Source organism: Lepus europaeus, chromosome 16 (genome assembly GCF_033115175.1).
Source record: "Lepus europaeus isolate LE1 chromosome 16, mLepTim1.pri, whole genome shotgun sequence".
Taxonomy (NCBI): Eukaryota; Metazoa; Chordata; class Mammalia; order Lagomorpha; family Leporidae; genus Lepus; species Lepus europaeus.
This window is the reverse complement of record NC_084842.1, coordinates 86,458,700-86,484,359: the sequence shown is the minus strand read 5'-3', so window position 1 is coordinate 86,484,359 and position 25,660 is coordinate 86,458,700. Positions and strand designations below refer to the sequence as shown.

At 55.4% G+C, this 25,660-nt stretch overlaps 1 protein-coding gene and 1 pseudogene across 1 annotated transcript in view; both read right to left on the bottom strand.

The window, feature by feature from the left end:
* Positions 1–25,660, bottom strand: part of SLC2A9 (solute carrier family 2 member 9) — a 148,442-nt gene that overhangs the window by 111,606 nt on the left and 11,176 nt on the right. Inside the window, exons 4-6 of the mRNA XM_062213468.1 lie at positions 24,864–24,969; positions 19,538–19,636; positions 3,673–3,833 (exon numbers count right to left, since the gene is read on the bottom strand). Of these exons, the coding sequence (XP_062069452.1) occupies positions 3,673–3,833; positions 19,538–19,636; positions 24,864–24,926 (323 nt within the window). The 5' untranslated portion in view covers positions 24,927–24,969. The remainder of the gene's footprint in view (positions 1–3,672; positions 3,834–19,537; positions 19,637–24,863; positions 24,970–25,660) is intronic.
* LOC133775456 (thioredoxin reductase-like selenoprotein T) lies at positions 16,164–16,784 on the bottom strand (annotated as a pseudogene).

Here is a 25,660-nt window from a genome sequence, read left to right as displayed (position 1 = left end):
AGTGAGGCCAGCACAGAGAAAGGCTAAGCCAGACACAGAGGAAAGAGGCAGCTTGGTCTTTATGTTCCTATCACATGAGCTACCGGGTTCAACCAAGTCATATTTCACTTGTGGGGGCCAACTGATTCCCTTTGGAGCTTACACCAGCTTGACTTGGGCTCCTGTTGCAAGTGTTCCGAAAGCTTCCTGAGTGACAGGAGATGCTCTGTAAATTCTCTCTCTTCTAACTCCTGGCTGCTCCTCACTGTGGGACTGCTTATCTGCACTTTGCAGACTGAAAATTAAGGACCACGTCAGCAGCATCCTCTTGTATCTCTCTTACCCATACCTCGCCCCTTCCCGCACCCTAACGACTTGCATAATGAATGGCTCAGGGCCTGCCTCCCCAGCCCAGCGTCAGCCCCAGGCCGCAGGTGTTGTGTGTCTCCTGGCTTGTCCAAGACCCAGGACTTGACGTCAAAGCCCAAGTGAGTCTTCTTATGGTTCTTACACATGTTCTCTGCTTTGCTGCAGAGGCGAGAGCTAGCTCCAATGGACCTCATGAGGAGGGCGATTTCAGTGCAATCTGAGGAGCGTGTTCACAGTCATCTCTGACACGTGATGGATGAGCCCTCTCGGGCAGAGCCGGCAGACACGAGCCAGGTGCTGCCCTTGTGTTCACTGCAGGGGCAGGGATGCACACTGCATATGCACCTGTCACTTCCTGCTCACAACACCCCCCTCCAGACACAGCCCTCACTGTATTTGCCTGTCACCATGAACTAACTGAAGCGCAGAGAATTCAAGAAGCTCGTGTATGGGTCTCTGGGTTTCACGCCTCAGAGGCCAGGTTTGCAGCTGGCTCATGACCAACATCCAGGCACCTCACATAGTCACTGTCTGTGCTCACGAGGGAAGAGGGCTCTGTCTCTACAGCCACACAAGCAGTGCGTGGGAGACCCCAAAAGAAGGCCTGAGGTTCAGCCAGAGGGCTCCCTCCACAGGCCCCCCGAGACCCAGGTAGCACCGAGTGCCTTGGTCTTCAGAGGCTGGGCTCCAGCCCTGGGGTTTGCCTTTCCTCGTTTTGCTCCCAAATCACAGGTGAGCTCAATGCACCTTTGCTAGGACGAGTGCAGCAGGCAGGCCCCTCTGAGCCCTGAGGACTCCGGTTCCACGGGAACTCTGCTCTCGGCACAGGGCTGAGCATCTCCCAAGGAACCATCCAGGCTGCCACTGCAGGTTCCCCAGCCTCCTCTTCCTCCCTGACAGTCACCACGGGAGAGAAAACAAAGACTCCTCAGGCCTTTCCAATAGCAGCACCCGGCAGGGACAGCGTTGGCCTGGGCTCAAGCATACTGGGTTGGAATTCAGCTGAACGCCGTTCTTTGTAGGCTTGGGCAAGTTTCTCTACCTCCCCGGTGTCAGATCGGCCATTGGTAAAGCAGAGATGTGAGCAGAGTTTTAGGAACCAGCGGATCTGTTGGGTGACAAGCACTGACACGCAGCATGATGTAAATAAACAGTAGCCCCCTTTGTCCGTGTTTGCTCCTTTTCCTCGCAGCACTGTGAGAATTTAATCTGAAACTTCAGCCCAGTTCCTACAGTGAGGATGGACAGGGCTGGCAGCTGCTTGGGATGTAACAGTCAACATTGTTTGATCTTCTCTCTCCCTTCCACCAGCCCCACTGGGTTGATGGGAAAATCCTTCCATCACTTAGAGATCTAAGGTATGTTTTCAACTCTCTTTTGTTTTCCTCTTGCTGTCACACGGTTCAGGTCAGGAAAGCTGCCCTTATTCTGCAGAGGAGAAAACTGCTGGTCAAGAGGAGAGGTGGCAACTTCCCCCATCACTCACCTGGGACACGAAGGAGTCAGGACGAGGTGGGCCACAGCACCCTGCCTCTGATTCCAGTGTTCTTTCTCCTATTGCACCTGCTAGGATTAGAGCCTCCTGAGCTGCAATACTAGGGAATAAATGCTATGGCCAGGTACAAGGCAGGTGGCCAGCACAAGTCCCAGAGCCTGGGTAGGGGCAGGGTCGCCCAATCTAACTGGGATGGACAAGAGGACCCTGGGCTAGAGGGTTGGCAACCCCACCTCAGGGATTCTAGCCGGCCAGTTGCCTGTTGTTGGTACCGTTGCCAGCAGGACCCTAATAAGACCCGCTTGGCTCAGCAGAAAGTCCACAGGACTGGGGGCCATCAGGTGCTGGTTGTACCCTGTGACCTAGCTAAGCTGGAAATAGATGCCAGACCCTCTCTGACCTCCCAGTCCCCATCTACAGACCCCACAGAGCCCAGCTATTAAACACAAGTGCACATGAGTGCCTGGAACGCAGGGGTCCTCCAACGTGGCGCCCCCCACTACCTTACGTGATGGCTGTTCTTCCCCAGCACCGAGTCCTGTTAGTTACCACCTTGGAAGGGAAGGAGCAGACCTTGGTGAGATCACGTGGATGCTTTCAAGGGGCCTCCTGCCCCAGCCTTGGCAAAGCCGCCTCTGCAGTACCATCAGCTTTCACACGCTCCTTGTTAGGAAAGGGAGGCCGAGACTCAGAGAATTGGCCAGACTCTTCTCAACAGTGCTTCTGCACCCCCCAGTCTGGGGAGATTCCTGGGCTCTGATGAATCTCCTCTCCAAGTCGCATCCAGGCGAGATGGCCACAGAGCGGTGAGGCTGAACGTGACGGTAATAGCAGCTTCTACAGCAGCTTCTACTGGGTGAGCAGCTGCTAATGGCATCCGCCCTCCGTTCATTTTCTTGTGACAACCCTTGAAAACAAGACCTATCATCCCCATTTCAGAGATGAGAAAATGGAGGCTCAAGTCAATTAAATGACGTGGCCAAGGCCACAGAGCTAGGAAGCGGAAGACATGAACGCACCAGACACTATTTTCTCAGCACGCATTCCCCAGTAGCTCCCAGGAAGCTGTTGCTATGAGCAAGGAGACACGGAAAATTTATTTGGGAGAAATGTATTGAAATCTTTATCTTTTCTGTTGACAACAACTGAGGATTAAGCTTCACAAGCCAAAGTGGAAGGGAAAGGGCCTGGGTGGGAAATTTCAATACGGGGTTTTTGATAGTCCCTACAGCCTTATTTGTAACATAAAAGACTCAACATAGCCTGTGTAACTATGAACCAGGGAGTGGGGACAGAAGTGACTGGCCAGTTGTATACGGGGACACCGTGTAAGCAGTTGATTTCATTAAGAAGCCAACCTGTGTGCATGCAGGCGGAACAGCCGGTGAGTGAGCCTGCTGTGTGCTCTCCATTTGCCTCGACACCCCGGACGTCCACGCTGCTCTGTGCCCTGGGAGCTGACTGTCCTGGACAGCACCAACACGCCCCCTGGTTTCTGGCTTCTGCTTTGGTGTGGCCAGTGAGAAGTGCTTGAGCAGACTTGGGGGCAGGGAGGAAGGGGGAGGTCCGGGTATCTCTCCCCCACTCCTGCCCCATCTGGGTGCTGTCATCCTGACACAGCCCACACCCTCCGCAGCCCCGCCTTCCGGCACCAGCCGCCATCCAGAGCTTCCGCTCTCCTTGGGCTGTGCTACCATCTCCCCCCCTACCCCTCCAGGATTAAAATGTCCGCAGCAGAGCTCTCTGGGTGGAATCCCACTGCCCGCTGCGGGGGCCCTGAACATGACTGAGAGCTGTGAGGGACAATACTCAGATGGCCCCTTACTGACCTCCCAAGGAACTTTCCGATCCCCTTCACCATGAACGTCCCCACAAGTCCTCCGATGGCGAATATGGACACAGTCAGAGACCAGAGCAGCGTCAGCGTGTCCGCGCCTATTGGCTGTCCGTGTCTTCTCTGCCACGAGGCATTGTAAAAGGCCTTGATGTACTGAAAGCAAACAGCAAGGCACGTTATTTCTTCCATTCCATCCCGCTGCCTGCAACAAGCCCCTATCCACAGCGCTCCCTCTGAGTCCAGCACACGGCTCTGAGGCTCTGCGCACTGGATTCGCTAACAAATGTGGGGAACGGCCCCTTTCCTTTTTACCTCATTTTCCCACATAAGAAAACCAAGGCTCAGAGAGACAACGTGATTTCCTCTACAAGTGGCAAATCGGGGAGCTGAACTCAGATCTGACCGCAAGCCTGACCCCAAAGATAACCTTTGTACCCAGGCTTCTCCAACTTGAATCCATAACAGCACCATCCAGCTAGCGTGTTAAAAGTGTACACACCACACCGAAGAGTTACCCTGAGCAAAGATACAAGATAGAAGAAAACACCAACCATAAAAGAAAGGGAGTTCTCATTAGGACTTCATCAAAATCAAACTCTTCCGTTCTTCCGGGTACCATCAAAAATGAAAAGACAGCACTACACTGGGATAACGTAAGTGCAACACAAACAGCTACAAAGAACTTGTATCCACAATACACGAAGAACTTCAGCGTATTCAATAGGAAGACAAACAATACAATTATAAGTGAGCAAATCACTTGAACAGACGCTAAAGAAAATATAAACCACCAATGAGGTAACGACAGGACACTCAGCGTCATCAGTCACTAGGGAAATGTATATCAAATCCTCCGTGAGATACCGGCTCAAGCCCACGCGGTTCTCATGGCTCTCAGCTCCCGCCCAGGAGGTTTTAGATGGAATCTGGGTGATTCTGATAGGCACCAAAGACTGAGGTCATGACAGCTGGCTCCCCCAAAAGGGTTCAGTTCCCAAGAGACTCACAGGTGTCTGCTGCTATGTGAAATGGGCCCATGAATCTCAGCAGAGCCAGGATATGATGTCATGCAGAGCTGGCCTTAAATCCCAGCACTGTCACTTGCTAATGATTTAAATCCACTGGACCTTGGTTTCCTTCTGTAAAAGCTGGGAACTGGTCACTGGCCCTTAGAGCAGTTGTGAGAGCCACATGAGAACCTAGAGCAGGGTTCAGTACTCACAACCCCTATGCAGGCTGGAAATGAAAAGGTCTCCCACGACCAAGTAGTGATGAGGTGCACAGTTCTCTGCTGGTGGAAGACTGATCCATGCAGCCCACTTGGAAAACCACCCGACAGCCTCTGGGCAAGCTGAAGACGCCCACAGCCTACAGTCCAGCTGATCCACTTCTAGAAAACTGCCCGAGTCTTGGTTAACTGCTAAGTGAGTGTGGTGCACCTGTAGGTCTCATCCCATGTAACCCTGTGGTCATCCTGGGCAGCATCATTCAGCGCAGAGACCCTTGGGGCTGGGAAGCCCACCCCCTTAGCCACATGGAGTCCTGGGACCCCACAGAGATGTCCGGGTTTCAGAAGCACACCCCCTTAGCCACATGGAGTCCTGGGACCCCACAGAGATGTCCGGGTTTGAGAGGCACACCCCCTTAGCCACATGGAGTCCTGGGACCCCACAGAGATGTCCGGGTTTCAGAAGCCCACCCCCTTAGCCACATGGAGTCCTGGGACCCCACAGAGATGTCCGGGTTTCAGAAGCCCACCCCCTTAGCCACATGGAGTCCTGGGACCCCACAGAGATGTCTGGGTTTCAGAAGCACACCCCCTTAGCCACATGGAGTCCTGGGACCCCACAGAGATGTCTGGGTTTCAGAAGCACACCCCCTTAGCCACATGGAGTCCTGGGACCCCACAGAGATGTCCGGGTTTGAGAGGCACACCCCCTTAGCCACATGGAGTCCTGGGACCCCACAGAGATGTCCGGGTTTGAGAGGCACACCCCCTTAGCCACATGGAGTCCTGGGACCCCATAGAGATGTCTGGGTTTCAGAAGCCCACCCCCTTAGCCACATGGAGTCCTGGGACCCACAGAGATGTCTGGGTTTGAGAAGCCCACCCCCTTAGCCACATGGAGTCCTGGGACCCACAGAGTCCGCAAGACTTCACAGCATTTGTGCTCTTCTCCTCTCCCTGCCCACGCTACAGGCCACATTACCCAGACCCTGGCATCGAGGTGTGGCCACGGGACTTCTCACTCAAGGGCTGTGGGCAGAAGGGGCACAGGGGTCACCTTCACTGGGGCATGAGTTTGCATGCCTTCCTCACACTCACTTCCTGTCCTGTCCATGCACAGAGGGCCCAGCAGAGGGCTCTGAAGCCCTGGGGAGTGGGGAGGCAGTCCACAGGAGCAGCCTGGGTCCTTGAATGAAACCAGGGAGCGGTGCACCCCGGCTCGCCTACTCTGAGAGAGGAACTGTCATTGAATTAAGTCACTGAGACGGAGCTTGCTTGTCATAGCAGCTAGTGGACCCTGACATAGTGAACTGGACTCCAGTGTCCACACAGTGGCAACAGCCCAGTGGCACAGGTCCCCAGAAAGGAGGGGAGATGGAGGGAGGCCAAATCGTGAATGCGGGACAGCCTGGAAGAAGGCGCTTACCTAGAGATTCCTTTTGTGTTTGGGGGAAAATCAGCATGGGGGGGTGGTGAGGAAAAGAGCAGTTTCTTCTGAGAAGAATGTAACAGCCACCAAAGCACACCTTGCAAACAGCTCAGCATTTTGCACTGCAAAGTCCTGCCCAGACCCCATTAACCTTACTGGTGGTCTGAGCCCTCCCCCCAGGGGAAGCTCCCCAGGAGAGTCCTCTCTGCTCAGCACCCAGTGGGCTGCCTGGCCTGATGACGCTGAGCAATAAAACCTCCCCAGCCTTTCCCCAAGGCAGGCACCCTAGGGGCAGCTCCTCCGCCAGGTGCCGGTGGGCTCCCCAGTCTGACAGCCCTGAGTGGTGAAACCTGGGGAGGAATTTCACCCAGTTCATACTCAGCAAGCCCTTAGTCCTGGAGGTGTGGGAGAAAGAGCAGGAGAAACCGGACCCCGTTCCCTTGTAAGCCCCGGTCTGAATACAGGCTGCACGCTCAGCTCTCAGCTCCTTCCCGAGCCGCCCGCCTGGCCTGCCTGGTGTGTTCTCTCCATGAAGTCACGTAACCTTGCTTTTCCCACTCTGCTGGCTGGGCACTCTTTCGGATTCTGGCTGGAGAGGTGCCTGTTCGTTCTGATGGATGATGCCCTACCCCAAAAACCTCACTGCCTTGCTTACCGCTCCTAACTCACATCTGAATTCTTTCTTGCACAGAGACAAGAACCTACCCCACCCACCTCCGCTAACAACTCCAGTCCAAAGACATACTCTTCAATAAAAGTAAGTTTGAAGACCAGCATGACTGCTAATTTCCAGGCCCACTCTGGACCACCTCATTCATGGATTCCATTTTTGTGTTTTCATGGAGTCTACACCCAAGACACCCATGCTTGTGCCTTTCTACCTGACTCAGGCTCTGCACAAGGGGCTCAGGATCCCACCCGCCTTTCAGATATAGGTTCCACTGTCGCTGCCTTCAAGGAGTCACCGTCTGGTCGAGACTGCGTTGAGTAAACACCCAGCGAGAGCATGAGGTGCGACGCACTGCCTTAGTGGAACCTGAGAAAGCCCATGGGACCCCAGCCACGTAACCTGGATCAGGTGAGCAGAAGGGCAGGTGAGCGGGCTGGGGCTGCACGGCGGCAGACAGAGGGAACAGACCGCTCAGAGGCACTGACTCGGGGAGGTGGCCGGGCAGCAGGAGGACGGCTGGAGACGGAGGCGAGGCCTGGGGATGCCTGGCTCTGCCTGCCAGCCAGGGCAGGCCACACGTACCCCGTAGGGGAGCGGCCAGCGGGTCTGAGCACGCAGCTGGCAGTTCCAATGGATGTTCAGAACGTTCCTGGTCGGTGAAGTAGGCAGACAATTTCACCGGAAAGCACTGGGCCAGCCAGAAGCCTCCTGCAGTTGGGAAAAGGTGAGCTGCCAGACAGAGCTTTCCAGTGAGTTCAAGACGTATTCCCACTATGGGCAGCACTAACGGGAGCCTACGCAGTGTGGAAATGTGTTGTACGGTTACAGGAAGGAGGTGGACAAAGAGTGGGGCTCAAGAGCAGCTCACACCCTGGAGTCCTTCCGTGGCTGTCACCTCCAGCAAGTGGCTCTGCCCGTCTGGGCGGTGTTCCCAACCGTCGGGGCCCCACAGTCTGCTTTGTTTCACCCTACTTCTCTGCTGGGTGTTCCTGAGTCTCCGAGCCACAGGTGCCTCCGCTGTGCAGCCGGGTGACCGTGAGTGCAGAGCTGGGCTCTGAGAAGGGTGTAATAGAGATAACGCAGCAGGGGCCTGGGAGGGAGGGTGGATGCTGGCATCATTATCTCTGTGTTTATAAAATAAGGGGCTGACATTCATTTGGTTCCCAGGCCCGAGAACCCATGAATCATTTACCATGATCTCCCAGCTCATGGAACTCAAGGGCCAACCTTCCGGTAGCAAATTGAACCTGCAGTTCACATCCTCCGGATGACAAGAAATCAGCAGACATCGCAGGCAGATTGCTTGGGAGCCCGCTGTACGATATGAATGTTCCCCACTGGCCCCCCAAAAGCCTGGTGTGAATTCCTCTAAGATGTCTCCAAGGTGCTATAACGCACACACAGATAGAACGTTCTGGGGACTGGGCGCAGAGTACGCACGGTGTTGCCTAATGGAGCAAGGTGAGGCCAAGCACCTGCTTATGGTGTTTGTAGACAACACCACGGTACAGAAGTCCTGACCGGAGTGCCCACAGCCCAACCAGGCACACTGAAGTCCGGGCCGTCACAGTCACAATTCCCCAAGCCCAGCAGTGTCCCTGAATGGCACCTGGTGCCCACACCAAGGCTCCCACGCAGGGAGGAGCTCCCACAGCAGGCCTGAGGCTGCTTCAGAAATGCCCCTTTCCAGGGCTGGTCCTGGGCAGGTATCAGGGAACTCGGACATCAGGAGGTGGCCACTGCTCCCAGAATCAGAGTGTTTCACTGCACCTGACTGCTCATGTGAATGAGTGGTGGATGTTGGCTCTGTGTGGTTTGCAGCTGCTCTCTGTCTGGGAGTCGGGACCGTCCTATGCATCAAGCAGAGGCTGGCTCTTTGGCTGGTCCCCAGTAGAAACCTTGGGCTCTGAGGGACGAGTTCCCCTGGTTGGTAAGTTTCACACGAGTTGTCACCAAGTTGTTGTGGGATGGGGGCCATTAGGTGCATCCTGTGTGACAGGGAGAGGACTCTGGGAAGCAGGGACTTGGCTCCTGTGCCCTTTCTCATGCTGGGTGTTGCCTGTGTCCCTGCCCTGGGATAAATCACGGCTGGGCACACAGCCATGTGCCCGCACGGAGGCCTGTGGTTCCTCCCGGTGAATCACCAAGCCACCTCTCCCCATCCTAAGGCCATGCCCATGCCGCTGAGGGACTTGGCATGATTGATAATCAGTGTGCAGGTGCATGGGCGCTTGATCCTCTCCCCTGGGTGCTGTTCCCGGAGGAGTCTGGCTGGCTGACTGGGTGGGGAGAGGCCCCTGTACTTCTAGACACCAGGAAATATTCTGCTCCCACAAGCGGCCGACAGAATGCAAACTGGACATGACGAAAGAGGACACAGCATTGCAAGCAGCCTCCTGAGCCTCCCCAGTTCCCCCTCAAGGCCCCTGCAGGGGCGGGGCGGGGGGGCAGCCTGAGACAGAACTGGACGAAAGCTTTGCTTTCTCTTTGGCCCCAGGCAGGAGCAGAGGGCTCACTGAGCTCCCAACATCCTCCTCACTCACCCCACTGAGTCCCGCGCCTCTGCCGCTGGAACGTTGAGAGGCTGCACCTGCTGTGTTTGCAGGGCACAGCCTGTTCTGTTCTAGCAGATGGAAGCCGCCACGTCCGTCTCCTCTCCGCGCCCTCTGGTTGGCGGCAATGACAAAGGCGAGTGCTCATTACTGCACAAATTGCTCGAAGCTGCTGAAAACCAGGCTCCAGGCAGTGGGGGCTTTCAGCCTCCACTTTCAGGGGGGCACCTGATCTAACACAAGCGCGGGGGGTGGTTCCAAGCCCTGGTGGGGATTGGCTCACGTGCAGTGTGTCGCTGGGGCTGCTGGGAGGAGGCAACAGGGTTCGTGGAGGCCCCAGCCTGACATCCACGTGGAACAGGGGCTCAACCAATCTCAGTTCAACCAATCTTTTCTCCCGAGTCAGAATCGGGATGCTTCCAGTTTTACTCGAATGGGTGTGTTCACACCCACAGCCCCACTTCTAAACGCTCCCCCCAGGTTCTCTGCACCTCCTCCTTTGCTGGGTCTGCCGCAGCACCCCTGCCCCCACCCCCATAAGGGGAGCCTCTCTCAGCCCCTGATGGGCCTGTGGTCCTTCCCCACAAAGGCAGTTTCCACAGAGGAACTTTATGAAACAAGAATATTCCAAGTCTAAGAGCAAGGTGTCCAGGTTTAATGGCCTGGGGCCTCCCGGGGCTGGAGCAGAGGGTTGACACCCACTGCCTGGACAGCCAGACACCAGTGCCCAGGCCTGGGAAGGCCCTGTCTTCCTGGCAGGCAGTGGTTCTGCAGGCTCTGATTCAGACCAAACCAAACCAAACCCGACTCACAGGCTCCGGCGAGGAAGAGAAAGGGAGAGGGGGGAGGGAGGGGGAGGGGGGGAACGGAGGGGGGCGGAGGGGGAGGGAGGGGGAGAGAGGGTGTTTCCATCCTGACTCACAGGCTCCAGTGAGGAAGTGAGAGAGGGAAAGGGAGAGAGAGTGTGTGCTTTCATCTGCTGGTTCACTCCTCAAATGGCCTCAGTAACTGGGACTGGCCAAAGCCAGGAGCTTCTTCCAGGTCTTCCACGTGGTACAGGGCCAAGCACTTGGGGCATCTTCCACTGCTTTCCTAGGCTCATCAACAGGGAGGCAGAATGGAAGTGGAGCATCTCGGACACAAAGAGGCGCCCATATGGGATACCGGTGTCACAGGCGGCGTTCTTAAAAGGCTGCCTCTCAATCCTGGGGATTTATTGAGTGACAAGAATGTCTTTGTTGGGCCGGTGCCGTGGCTCAACAGGCTAATCCTCCGCCTTGCGGCGCCGGCACCCCGGGTTCTAGTCCCAGTCGGGGCACCGATTCTGTCCAGGTTGCCCCTCTTCCAGGCCAGCTCTCTGCTATGGCCTGGGAGTGCAGTGGAGGATGGCCCAAGTGCTTGGGTCCTGCACCCCATGGGAGACCAGGAAAAGCACCTGGCTCCTGCCTTTAGATCAGCCTGGTGCGCCGGCCGCAGTGGCCATCGGAGGGTGAACCAACGGCAAAAAGGAAGACCTTTCTCTCTGTCTCTCTCTCTCTCACTGTCCACTCTGCCTGTCAAAAATTAAAAAAAAAAAAAAGAATGTCTTTGTTATGCACAGGGGCCTCTGGGACCCCACCTGATAACTCAGGATGGGGGCTGGCCATGGCAGGAAGACTCACCGTGAGAACGCAGAGTCGGGGACTTTGCCGGTGACGCCAGCCCTCCTTCCAGGGAGGACAGGGGGACTGGAGGCTGAGTCCAACCTGGTGGCCACCTTCAATGAAGCCACAATGCCATGACCTGACTGTGTCTCCACAGTTCATGTGTCGGGCACTTAACCCCAGAGTCGGTGTGGTGGTGTTGGGAGGTCAGTAAGATGGGATGAGATCAAGGGGTGGGGCCCCATGATGGCATCGGTGACTTCAAAATAATGGGAGCGACCTGAGCAGGCTCTGTCTCACTGTGGACGCCCTCAGCCAGCGCCTCGCTCTCGGACGGCCCAGACCCCAGCACTACGGGCCAAGCAAACCTCTGTTCTCCATAAATCACCCAGTCGGCAGCATTTGGTTGCTGCAAAGGAAACAGACTGAGCTAATTAGTAAAATCTCTGGACCCTGAAGCCCAGGAGGGCCTCCTGGTAGAATCCCACGAGGACATGTGACCCAGGCCCCACCTCTGCGCCCTCTCAAACCTCACCATGCAGCTCTTCTTTTGGTCCATTCTGATGGGCATCCCTGTGCTGCAATAAAACTGTAAATACAGGGGAAGGCACTATGGCATAGTAGACTAAGCCGCTGCCTGCAGCACAGCATCTTTTATGGGCACTGGTTCAAGTCCCAGCTGCTTCCTGTTAATGTGCCTGGGAAAGCAGTGGAAGATGGCCCAAGTACTTGGGTCCCTGCACCCATGTGGAAGACCTGGAAGAAGCTCCTGGCTTAGGACCGGCCCAGTTCTGGCTGTTGCATCCATCTGGGGATTTAATCAGCAGATAGAAGATCTCTCTCGGTCTTTCCCTCTCTGTGTTTAACTCTGCCTCTCAAATAAATAAATCTTAAAAAAAAAGATTTGAATGTCAAGAAAAATCAAGTCTATTTAAAAAAAAAAAAAACCTGCAAATACAGCCCTTTCTTGAGTTCTGTGAGTTGTTATTGCAAATTGTCCAGAGCTGGGTTGTAGTGGGAGTCCTGACGCTGGAAACCAGATGTTCTGAAGTGCAGGTGTCCCTGGGAAGCCCCGAGGTCGGAGCCGGGCTCTGATTCTTGGAAGCCTGGGAAGTGAGTGCCTGGCCCCAGAGCGAGCCTCCTGTGCACGTTGAGACATCAGGGAGCCAGAGACAACAAGCATGGCAGGAGGGGAGCTTGCGTCTGCAGAATTCCGTCTGCGTCTGTTTGCCGAGTCAGCTGGCACTTCCCAAAGGACACGCCTGCTCCTCAGAAGCAGCCCTAACCTGCCGCGCCGCGCCCTCCCCAGCTTCCTGTCTGCTCTTCAACCCCGTTCACTCCCTAGGTCCTGGTTTCGCTCACGCTTCCTGTTCAACCCACTGGGCTCAGCTCCTTTCTGGTGCCTCTGCCTGATGGCTACCTGCAGTGCACCTGCTGCCCCAGCTGCCCAAGCTCTCCAGCTCCCGGCACTGTGCCCCCATCTATAGCCATGGGACCACCTGGGGCCCAGGGCAGGACCCCCACCGCAGGTCCACCACTCCTCACTAGATGCTGCTTCTCAGGGGTGGGCTACCCATGGACCCCGGCCCCCTTGGCTCGGTTCTCATCTTTATCTGGCCCCCTTGGACCGCAGTCTGAGCTCCACATTGCCCGCTTGGTTTAGACCTTGCGTTTCTCAGAACACGGCTCCCAGCACCTTGCTGTAGGATCCCTGGATGGTGCTGATGAGCGAGAGGAGTCCTGGCTCATGCTCTGCCCGGTCACCATCACCCCACCCAGGCCTGCATCAGCCCCGCCCATCCAAGGATAGGAACCCACCTCCTCTCCCAGAGAAAGGCTTGGAGCTCAGACGCCCCCAGTCCAGCCTGTAACGCCATCCTCCACCCTTCACTGGCCTCTGGGGGCCCACGGGGTTCAGGGGGACGTCTCCCACGCCAACTCTGATAATCCCTGTTTACCGTAGCAGCAATAACAAAGCAGGTCCGGGGCAGAGCAACATTCTCCTGCTAAAGGTCACGGCTATGCATGGCACAAATCGCAGGCCATTTACTGGGTTTCGGATGAGCATCTTGAGCCTGCATGCATGATTGCTTGAAGATGCAGGCAATGATCATGTTTGATTTGGTTGATGTGCACATTAGCCACGGACTTTGCAAAGTGTTTTACGAGGGCATAAAAGTGCTTTAGACAGATGTGTAAATATATAGATGGATGGGTAGACAGATGACAAAGATAGATAGATGATAGAGATACATGGATGGATGACAGGGAGAGATAGAAAGATGAATGATGGGCATAGAGATAGATAATAGAGATAGATGGTAGACAGGGAGAGATAGAAAGATGAATGATGGGCATAGAGACAGATAATAGAGATAGACGGTAGACAGGGAGATAATAGGGATGGATAGATGATGGTATAGACACGATGGAGCCAGTAGAGATAGATGTTAGAGACAGATAAGGGCAAGACAGACAGCTGGGCGGATGGATGACAGGGGTAGCCAGGTAGGACTACACCAGTGTGAATTAGTCCTTGTCAGAAGTCAAAGGCGAGACAACAGTAATAGACAGACAGAAGAGGAAGACACTGGAGAATCCGCCTGCAGGAAGGCAGCCTGCACCGTCAGCCAGCCAGACTTCTGCCCGGAGGTCTGCTGCACCGGGCACCTCCAGGAGCTCCCTGCTCTCCTAGAACCTGAAGCACAGCAGTTAGCCGACAGCCCCCAGCCCGCTGCTGCTGAAGCTTTCGGGGCACACGGCCTCTCCCGTCACTGCAAAGATGGAGCTGAGGAGTTGCAGCAAAGACCACACAGCAGCAAAGTGAAAAACCACATTTGAACCTCTGCAAAAAAGGCTGGACATCCCTGCTGTCACAAATCCGCTCAGGGGAACAGAAGGAAAGGCCACCCAAGAAGACGACGAAGGACCTGGGTCCAGATCCCCTCCTGTGTGGCCGAGGCAGTGCCAGCACGTTTTTGAAAGTTTAACTTATGTATCTGGGGGTGGGGGAGAGACAGCGAGTGCACGTGCGCACACAACAGCAAGCGCACTATACTCAGCTGCTTCCCTCCCTAAGTTCCTGCAACAGCTAGGGCGGGGTCAAGGACACGGGAACTCAGTCCAGGTCTCCTGTGTGAGTGGCAGGAGCCAGCGCTGCCACCCTCCGGGTGTGCATTAGCAGGAAGCTGGAGTCAGGAGCCAAGGCCAATATTGCACCGAGGCACTGCAGTGTGGGACGTGGCTGCCCCAGCGCCAGCAGTCTCACCCGGGACAGACTCAGAGCTGGCAGTGTGATACAGTCAGGAGGTCTTGGACACTGGCCTTGGGAAAGAACAAAGAAACTTTTTAAGAAAACATTAAATTTAGCCGTTTACTCACTTAGCAAATATTTACTCTAAATGTTAACTCTGTGCAAGACCTGGCCTAGACCGCGCCCTGTAGAAGCAGGAGAAGTAGAAGGCCTGTGCCTCCATGAGCCTTTAGTTTACAATGGGGAGGGTGGACATGAAGACAGGGTGGGGTGAAGCACCACAAGGGAAAACAAATGGGGGGGGGGGGCTTGCGCTGTGGCATAGCAGGTAAAGCCTGCAGTGCCAGCATCCCATATGGGCCTGGTTCAAGTCCTGGCTGCTCCACTTCTGATCCAGCTCTCTGCTATGGCCTGGGAAAGCAGTAGAAGATGGCCCAGGTCCTTGGGCCCCTGCATCTAAGTGGCAGACCCAGAAGAAGCTCCTGGCTCCTGGCTTCAGATCGGCACAGCTCCAGCCATTGCAGCCAACTGCGGGGTGAACAGTGGATGGAAGACCTCTCTCTCTCTGCCTCTCCTTCTCCCTCTCTGTGTAACTCTTTCAAATAAATAAATATTAAAAAAAAAACAAATGGGGTGAGGGCTTGGGGTTGCAGAGGGGCACTTGTGGATGGGCTGGTCAGGGAGGACATCCCTGAGGAGGGGGCCCTTGAAATCACCAGAGGAGAGAGCACAGAATATTGGGAAGAGCATTTCAGCCAGTGGGAGCGGCAAGTGCAAAGGCCCTGTGGTGCCAGCATGCGGCATGTTTGAGGGGCGGCAGTTGGAGAAGGGTCAGGTGGATAGAGAAAAGGGAGGGGGAGAGGTGCTGAGTGATGAGAACAGGGGTCACCAGGAGTCCTGGGCTCTCAGGCCACAGCCGGCTGCACTGTCTTCTAGGTGCACAGGGAGCCATGGCAGGTTTTGTTTGTTTAGTTTTGTTTTTTTACTGAACAATAAATTAAAACTTTTTTATTTAACTGACATCTGCTTAGTTTTTTATTTAGTTAAGTATAAAGGCCCAGTTAAATTAACTCATCAGACTGGTCAAGGCAAGACACTTGAACTATCTAATAGGACTTAAAAAGCAGTTGGTGTTATAGTAGTTCTCTGATAACCACACACACATACGCACACACACACATACACACAAATTGGTAGAGTACTCTGGATATTAGATTTCCCCCTAGAATCTTGTATAATGCACTGTTCACAATTTGCAGTGTTTTTTTTTTTGAAAAACTACACAAATTGGACATGGCCAAATTAGAGATGTCTGATTGAACTCTTATAAAGTATTTGGGAACTTTGGCTACATTCCCAAAATGACTGATTTTAAACCATAAAAAGTGAAAATTCATATAAAAGCACAACAGATTTAACAGATATCTTTAAAATAAATCAAATTGTATCTCAATTTTCTACTTTTTCAAATATGTCTAAGAAAGTTGCAAGTAATGTCTACATTAAAAAAAAAAGCTATTAACTGGGTGAATTTGGGGAGGGGAGGAAAACTATACAGTATTATTGCACTCCATGAAATGTGCAGAATTCCAAATGTGTTAGCACTGAAAGCCATTGTGCAGTGAGGTTTTCCAAGAGGGACAACGAGCCTGCCAAAAAAGCATCTGGTCTGTACTCACAGCTTGCTGTCTTCGGTGCAGGCCTTCCTAATGTCAGTCATGCTGCTCCTGCAAAATCCCTTAATGTAAAAGAATTTTCAGTGCTGATAGGTGGGGCTATGACCAATGGTGTGGGATTGAATCCATATGCACACGGAGTTTCATTTCATTGTCAAGAATTTGAACAAGTTGTTGCATGGATGGAAGGTGACCAGATTCCAGTTTAGACCACACAGGTACATCATTTAAAGTTCTCTCAAATGCACCTGTTGACATACACTGGTTCTCAATCATGATGTTCAAGAAGAAAACCATCACACATGCATAGACCTTATTTTCCTGGCCCCAAACCAGATGCTAGGAGCTTGCATGCCAAAGAAAGCAAAAGGATCTTTGCCAACAATTATTAAGCCTATTAATACTAGTTTGAAGACTGACAAGAAAGATGCTATGTGTCTATATATTGATTGGTAATTCTCTCCTTCAATTCGGATGTCTGGGTACCGCTGGCTAATAACCCGCATGTACTCCTTAAACACCCGCCTAAAACCTCAGGAAACACAGATCTGGAACTTAAGCAGCAGCCCTGTAGCATACTGCATCTTTAATCTCTTGCTTGGCACGCCGCCCAGGTTGGCTAAGACCTCGCTCGGGCCACCACCAACGGCCATGGCAGGTTTTAAACAGAGGCACAGGGATTGGTGTTGAGCGTAGCAGGAAAAGCTACTGCCTGCAATGCCAGCATCCCATATGGATGCTGATTTGTGTCCCAGCTACTCCACTTCCAATCAAGCTTGCTGCCAATGTGCCTGGGAGAGCTGGCAGAAGGCGGCCTGAGAGCCTCGGCCCCTGCCACCCACATGGGAGACCGAGGCTCCTGGCTTCACCCTGGCCCAGCCCTGGCTGTTGTGGCCATTTGGAGAGTGAACCAGCAGATAGAAGACATCTCCCTGTGTCTCTCAAGTAAATAAATACGTCCTAAAAAGAAAGGGGGGTGTGGCTGGGTGGCAGCCAGGGCCGTGTCACCTGGGCGTGGGCTGTCCCAGCAGAGGACTCCCTTCCTTGTCACTGTCCAGCCACGGCCTGGCCTCCCCGAAGCCCCTGTGCCAGGCCACCACTGGCAGCCGGTGACTTTGCTGGATCTTCAACAGTGCCCCTGTGGTCACCTCTGCAGGCGGACACCCCAATATCTGCACCTCCTCTGTTCCAGGGCCTCTCATTCTGCAGCCTGTCCCCCACCGGGCAACAGAGCCCATCCCTCAGAGCCTCTGCTCTGTCCCTGGCCTCCCTGTCCCCCCAGTTCCACAGCAGAATCAGAGCAACGGTTGCACCCAGACCGCTCTCCCCCAGCATCTCAGCTCCTGTCATTTCACTGTCGAAACACGTGGCAGCGAGGGCTGCACTGCACATGATGGAGCTGGGATTCCCAGGCAGCCCCAGCCCGAGCCCCAGCCTGGGAGGGCTTCCCAGGGTGAGCCCAGCCCCAGCCTGGGAGGTGCTAGAGCACGCTCCCCCCCCCCCCCCCCGCCTCTACAACCTCATTAACAATGACTGGAAACCAGAAGCCTGTCCAAGTCATACCCTGGCTGGCACTCAAGGTGTGAGAGTGCGCGAGTGCCTCAGTTTCCCCATCTGTATGACGGGGACCTCACGGAAAGTGCCTGCAGGGAGGGCTGGCACCTAACACGTGCTCTTTCCATGTGTGTCGCTGCCGAACAGGTGGAACTCATAGTAAGGCGTCTAAAGGGCCCCCTGGCCACGCAGGTCCTCAGAAATCCACCCCCTCCACAAATGGACGCCTGGCGTGTTACACTCTCTTTTCAGCTCCTCATCTCTCCGCTGGAACACTCTGAGCTCTGGCCCTCCTCTCTCTCCCACTGACATCAACGTTGTTTTTCTAAAAGATGATGAGTGTGTCACCCTGCCCATCTCATAGACCTTCCATGGCTCCCCGGTGCCCTCGGGCTACACCCTGGCTCCTCACCTTAATATCCGAGGTCTTTTTCTCCTTTCACCCAGCTGTTCCACCTCTTCTTTCATCCCATCGCCCGCTCCCTGGCACTAGCACATTGCACCTGTTCCCAGCGCACCACTATTCTGGCACAGCCAGGCCTTCCCTGTGCTCCAGTGCCTGCTCTGCCCCGGACCTATGGATATGCTACCCGTCCTTCCAGACTCAGCTCAAACACTGCTACCTCCAGGCTGCCTTCCCCGATTCCCAGTGTTGGACACATAGTAGGCACTCAACAACTCCGTGCCGAGTCCACGGCTGAACTGCTCCTTCTTCGTGTTCCTGCAGCCACTGCAAGCACCCACATCATTCCGTTCCAAGTTCAAGTCCACTTGTCTCTCTGCTCCACAGCTATGGGTACAAAGGTCTCCCCCAGCTCAGCTGCACATTCTGCTGAGCTTATGACATGAAACAGAATCCACATTCCTGTCCTCTTCAAAGTCGGTGCCCCACCTCGGGCTGACATCACAATGACAAAAGACCTCGAGACTGGCTGTGGCACAGTGAGCTTGATGCTAACTCCTGCAATATGGGTGTGCCATAGCAGAGTCTCTGCTGCTCCGCTTCCAATCCAGCTCCCTGCTAATGCACCTGGGAAGGCAGCAGAAGATGGCCCGAGTCCTTGGGCCCCTGTACCCATGTGGGAGACGTGGATGGAGCTCTGGGCTCCTGGCTTCAATCTGGGCTAGCCCCGGACATTGTGGCCATTTGGGGAGTAAACTAGTGGCTGGAAGATATCTCTCCCCCCATGTCTCACCCAGTCACTCTGCCTTTCAAATAAATAAATATATTTTTTAAAAAAATACTTGGATTTTCCAAAGGTTCCCGGAACTCAGGCCTCCTCGGCGCGCCTCTCCACCTCCCCCCACACCTGCACCCTGTCCCAAACCCAGCAGCCCAGGTAGGGGACCCCAACATCACCTGCACGCCAGCAGCTCGGCGTGAAGACGCCTTGGGGACCCGCACGTGGATCTGCTTTCAGACCAATAGCAGTGCCGGGGTCGGGTCCTACCCAGCAAACCCTAAACAGGCCCCCTGCCAGCAGGGCCAACACAAAGGACAAATCGGGAGCAGAGACCTGAGGCGAAGGCCCGCCACGCACCTTTCTCGGGCACCAGGAGCCCTGAGGGTCCCACCCCAGGGACCTCCGAAGCCCCCTGTACCCTCCCAACATTCCCCCAGGACACCCACGCTGCAGCCCCCAGGCACCAACCACATTTCATCTCCGTCTGGTTCCGGCACGCCCTCTCTCCGGGGGCGAAGCTGGCCTCGCTCACTTGGTCCCGCCTGCCCACGGTGTCCAGTACCAGTGTGGACGGGGGCTCCTACAAAGGCCCCCAGGCAGGTGACGCGCGGCCGTTCCGCGTGGCCGCAGCGCCCTCTGCCGGGCGGACCCCGCGCGCGGGCACTCACCGGGGTGGGGGCGTTGACCACCGAAAGGTTGTAGCCGTAGAGGAAGGAGGAGCCGAAGGCCCCCACGAGCGAGGCCCCCAGGAGCGAGCAGGTCCACCTCTGCGAAGAAAGAGGACAGCGCGTCGGCGCGGGACCCGTACCAGGGAGAGTGGTGCGCAGGCGGGCGCCCTCCAGGGCCCCCGCACTCTGCGAGGCAGCCGGCGCGTCCTCCAGGGCCACGCACGTGCAGCGTGGGTCCGCCGGCTCCACCAGGCTGCGTGGAGGATCCGGGAAACGCAGCCCTGCGTCGTTAGTAGGTGCCCGCAAGCGGCTGCAGGCTGCTGTTTTAGCTGAATTTGGCCGGAGCCTGACCCAGGCGGGAGCAGAAGGCAAGGCGAGGCTGGGGTGTCCGCAGCAGCTGGCGCTCCCTAACCCCAGCCAGGTGTTGTGCCGAGCAGTATCGCTAAGCAGAATCCCTAGATCTTACTGTTTGCAGGTGTAGGAAGCTGTCCCTGTGCTGTCTGGGCTGGGGTCTGGAGCTCAGGTGGTCACACCAGACCACGCTGCCATTCCACTGCTGACCCTTCGACTGGGTCACGCAGGGCCTGAGGCTGCCCACGGCCCCACAGACACACATACATATGTGTACACACATGCATGCATGTGCGCACACACACACACACACACACCGGTCCCGGATGGTGCAAGCATCCCAGGACAAGGAGCTGCAGACAAGGAGATGCCGAGAACAAGGTGCCTGCCCCTCTAGAGCCCTGCCCTGCACCTCCATCCAATAATGGCCACGGCCAGGACAGGGCCATGGAACAGAAACACAAACACCTGGGCCCCTTGGCACAGGCTGGCCAGTTGGCTGGAGCCAGGAGTAAATGGTGCTGCCATCCTAGACTGGTTAGGAGACTGTGGGATGGACGATAGAGAGCAGCAGGTACCTTCCCTGTAACTGCGTGTGTGTGTGTGTGTGTGTTCTAGATGCCAGGACAAAGCTCTGGCATTACAGAGGGGAACAAGGCAAAGTCCACAGTTCAGGGACCTGAAATTGGCCAAATACTGCTTAAAAGGGAAGGCAGACACCTGTTAGCCAATTCTATGCTCCGCCCATCTTGTTCTCCTCTAGCTGGGCTCGCTCCACCTTTCAGCTGTGGGAGTCCGAGCAAGTTGCTGCACCGTCCTGGGTCTCAGCTTGCCCCCTCAGCCCCCACCCCGGAAAATGAGGTTTTCATCCTGGCCCTGCTGCACACGTCCATTGCATCATCAGTGTGTTGCTGGAGGTAGCTGTGTAGGGTTCCACACAGCGAGCAGTCAGAAAGGTGAGCGTTCGCCAGGGCTCCCTCAGCTCCAGCTGTGGCCCAGATAACAAGCCAAGTCCCTTCTACGACATGCACCCAGAAGCTCATCCTCGCGTCCTGTGGCCAACGTCTCCTCCCCAGACAAGTTGCCTTCAAAGGCTCCCCTCCTCATTTCCACCTGGATCTCTTTGGCTTGTCTGACCCTCAGCCCTGCCACTTGCGACTGTAACCCTCCATGGATGATTATTCAGAGAGAGGAGGCAAAGCAGTCCGGGCCTCAGGAGACAGCCCGACCTGGCCTGTGGAGGCAGGGGGGTGCCACGAGTGCCAGCCCCAGTAGTGGGGCCCCTACTCTTTGTGGCCCTGGGGTCTTGCTTCTTGCTCTCTGTCCTGGCACTCTGGTGCCTGTGATCCGAGGGAGGGTTCATTGCTGCCAGGTACAGGTGTGGCCAGAATGTGTCGCTCTGGCACCAGGTGCTGGAGGTGACTGTGTTCATTGCTGGAAGGGTCCCTTTAAACCCGCCCCCTGGCTCAGCTCAGAGGCCACTTCCTCTGCGTCGCTGGGTTGTGTCAGGCTTCCTTTCTGGGCCCCGGGCTCCCAGCCTGACCACCCTAAAGGACCTGGACTCCTCCCTCGTCTGTGCCCATCAGAGGGGAGCAAGGAGGGCAGGCGGGAACCGTCTCCTCCCACCTCCCCTGCTGACCCTGAGCTCCAACCTGGGCAGGGCAGGGCAGGGGGCACTGTGACAGCTGTGCCCAGGGAGAGAGGAGAAGGGCACTGCCAGCAACCCGAGGCTGGGGGAGCTGTAGAGCCGTGCTAAGGCCACATGTGCAGCATGCATGACCCAAGTACAGGGCTCCCTGCCTCAAAGCCCCAACAGCTGCCAGGCCGAGCTGACCGCTGTCCAGTGGAGGCCACTCCCCTCCCCCACCAGCTTCCAGGCTGGCCTACAGCACTCAGAGGCCCAGTGTTCTTTACCTGCACTCTCCTCCCACCTGGCACCTGGTTCCTCCTCCTCCTCCCGGGGCGGCTCCTGTGGTGCCTCTGGGGAGCAAAGCTCAGTTCCCTGGAGTCCATGCCTTGTCCCTGATGTCAGGCCCTGGTGGGATGGAGGCCTGGGTGGGGCCTCTGCAGGGCATCTCCAGGAATGAGGTGGCAAAGTCCACAGGGAGGCGGGGCGGGGGGGGCACCCAACAGGAAATGCGGTGATGGATCTGCCTACATGGGACTCGAGCCAACATTTTTTTTTTCTCTGCTCCCAGTCATTACAGCAATTAGGAGGCCCAGGACTCCTCTCTGGAATCCCCACCAAGGTGTCGATTTTCAGGGTTTTAGGTTTCTATCCCACCTATAAAGTCTGCACTCCTGGGGTGTGGGCGGGGGCACCTGGCACTGGCCCAGGCTCCTCCTGAATGACCAGGGCAGGACAGACAGGTCATGGCTCTGCCTCCTGTTTTGCAGCCACCTGTCGTTAGGCAAGGCACTGAACTCTGAGCTGCCACTTTTGCCCAAATGCAACAAATGGGAGTGAAATTGCCCGGCCTGGTGCTGCACAGGCCAACAGGGAGCCGAGGCATCCAGAGAGGAAAACCAGCCCCCAGGAGTCATTCTGTGGAGCCATCGGTTGGGAATGCCCCTGGGAGATTTGGCTGCTTCTTGAGTTGGTTTTCGGCTACTTATTCTGCTGCTTTTGCTGAGTTTGCAGGCTCAGAGCGGGATTGGAACATGGAGATACTGAGTTACGACAGGACAGGCAGGCGTGGGGCACTGCATGGGGCAATGTGGAGGGGCCACCAGGGGATCTCAGGTGGATCCTGGAGATGTCCTGGGGAAGGTGGTTCTCAGGCTAACCCACAGGATGGGTTAGCCTGGGAGTGGATGCAGGCAGAGGCGGCGTGGCACGAGGCCAGCAGGCAGGGGTGCTGGGGGCGGGGAGTGAAATGGTAGGGTGTGGTCAGGGCCTAGGCTCAGGAAGGGCCAGAAGAGAGGTGGGGACAGCCATATCCTTGGTTGTGGAGGACCCTCCCACCCCCTGTGCCATCCTGTGGGGACTTCGTGCTCATCTGTTTCAGTGGATCAGGTAAGCCCTCCCCACATTGGTATTCAATCCATGGTTCCCCATCAGGAATGGAAACCCAAGAGGCACCGGGAGTCAGGTGGCCAATGCAACGTGCAGCCACAGCTGAGCATCAGGTCAGAGGGAGGGCGACCAGCCCCCCAGCCCGATCCCATTTCATAGTCTACGCTGCTTTCCCAAGTGTGCTCACATCCCAGGGATCACCCAGCCTCCCTCAGCCCTCAGAGGAGCTGCCGGTCCTGACCAGATGGCGAGGAAGAAGTGAAGTTCAGAGAGAGAGTGGAGCAGTCTGCCTCCAAACCCAGCACCACTTCGCATCCCACTGGCCTGTGGCCCTGTGCTCTGGGCAGATCCCGAGAAAGTGACCTCCTGTCCTAGATGTGGCTGGGCCGGGCATGTCCAGGCTGCTCTGGCATGCACTCACGCCTCACTTACGTCCACCCGCAAGTATTTATTGAGCTCTTGCTCCTTCTAGTTCTCCTGGCCCTCGCTCAGGCCCTTCCTCCTGACCACCCTGGCCTCACTCATACCCCTTCCCAGAAGCCTCCCCAGGCCTCTCACCACCCTGCCTCCGGGCTCGCACACACCTGCCCCTGTGGACAGGAGCTCAGCGAGGGTGGGGACTGTGCACCCCAGGCCCATATGTGGGAGCCCGCACCTCCAGTCGCTGTATTTGCAGACAGGGCTTTACCTCACTGCAGTAGAATGAGGTCATGTGTTTGGGTCCCTAACGCAATCTGACGGAGTCCTTGTAAGAAGAGATCAGGACACAGGGAGAAAGCGGCATCTGTGAGTCAAAGCGGGAGGCCGCCGAAGAAACCCAGCCTGCTGGCACCTTGGTCTTGGACTTGTGGCATCCTGAATGGTCAGACCATAAAGTTCTGTCGTCCCATTCATGCTACTTTGTCGTGGTGGCCCTGGAAAATTCAGTGTCCCCAGTGTGGCTAGGGAAGGGGCCTAGTAGATGCTTCTGGAACTGAACTTGGGGTGACTTCCTCTGGCTAAAAGTTGGTTTGGGCAAGGTGAAAATATTCTAGCAGGGAAGGGTTGGAGAGAAAAAAGGGATGTTTCTGTTGAATATCATTGGAGCAGATGTGTAAAATGACAATACCCCTTCCTTCATTACACCAAATACCTAGACAGTGAATCCTTGATTCGCCCAACATCAGCATGAAGGAGGGATGCAGTGTCCAGCTAGAGAGAACTGCTGTCCATTTCACGTGGTTCCTCCACGTCCCTGAGTGACTGAGGCAGGTGGCTGCACCTCCCAGGACCCCCATCACACACGTGTAAGGGGACAATGATGTTCAGATTGCCGGTTTCCCAGCCCTCTGGCAAGTTGGTGAACAGGACTGTCCTACCACATACAGGCTTGTGACAAGTGTGGACACATTTACTTCCCAGGCATGGTGGTCTTCACACCCATCACAGATGGATCTCACATAGGCCACCTTGTCCTAGCTGCATAGCCTTGGATAAGTGCCTTTGCCCTTCTCTGAGCCTCATTCCTCATCTGTGGAATGGGGACAGTGCCTTGGAATGACCAGGAGAGCCAAATGGGAGGCCCAGGGGTAGGTTCAGCACAGAGTGCTCTGGATGAAGGTTCATGGATCTGGTTCTAACAGAGGGCCTGTGGAGGTCCAAAGAGGGAGAGAGTCTTTCTAGCTGCCCAAGACTTCCTGGAGGAAGGGGCAGGTGGACTGGGCTGGGTTTCAGTGATCATTAAGGAGGATGATGTAATCTTCCACACTAATGTCCCTGTGTAGAAGAGAGCTCGGGAGTGGAGACCCCTGCCCCAGTCCAGAAAGTCCCCAGTGGATCAGGGACATGGATCAGTCCCTGAGTGTCACCCCGCCAGACTGCAATTCACATGGCCCTTTCCCTGAACCCTGCTCCCCAGAGGAGGGACAGCCCGGGCCACCAGCATGCCCACAGAGGGGACAGAGACAATCCAGGACTGACCGCTTTCTTTCTCGCCACATGGCTTTCTCTGTTTTCGGCCGCTTCCTTTTCCTTGACCTTCATGGTTTGCTTCTCAGATTTGCAGATTTTGTTGTAGTTGTTGTTCCTGAGAAAAAGGAAGACGCCATCAGACACTTGCTGTCACAGACGAAGCAGTCAGAGGAGGTGGCCTTCAGGTTTGCTGAGAAGCACACCAGGAAGGCACAGGGCAGCAGCCTGCCGAGGACCTGGGGCCCCTGGAGACCTGGGCACCTCCCTGCCCTTTGCTGGCCTCAGTTTCCCCATGTATGAGAAGTGGGGTTGGCTTCCACAGGCCACTCTCTAGAGCATTCTCATTCAGAGGGGACTCTTCTGATGGGCACATTTTGGAACGACTAGACCATCTGTTTCCATGATGCGAAAATAAAATCAGTGCAAATTAAAACGAAGTGCCCATGTCACCTGTCAAACTGGAAACGATTACTAACATTCTTAGCAGAATCACTGGCGTGACCGATGTGGAAAATCGCACAGCTTTTTCTGGAGTTTGGAAATATGTTTCTAGAGCCATGGAAACACTTGGGCTACTCCATTTACAAAAACTTACCCTAAAGCAGGATTGGAAGGTTGCACAAAGATTCAAGTTCAAGATAAACATTGCAGCATTTTTCACATTAGGGAAATGGTGTTTATAGGTAGGAAAAACATCTAGTAGGAAAGTTTCAATAAATGATGGTACATCCATCTGATGAAAATTCATATAGTCCTTAAAAATTATATTATATGAGAACATTTGATGTTGGGGTAACTGCTCATAA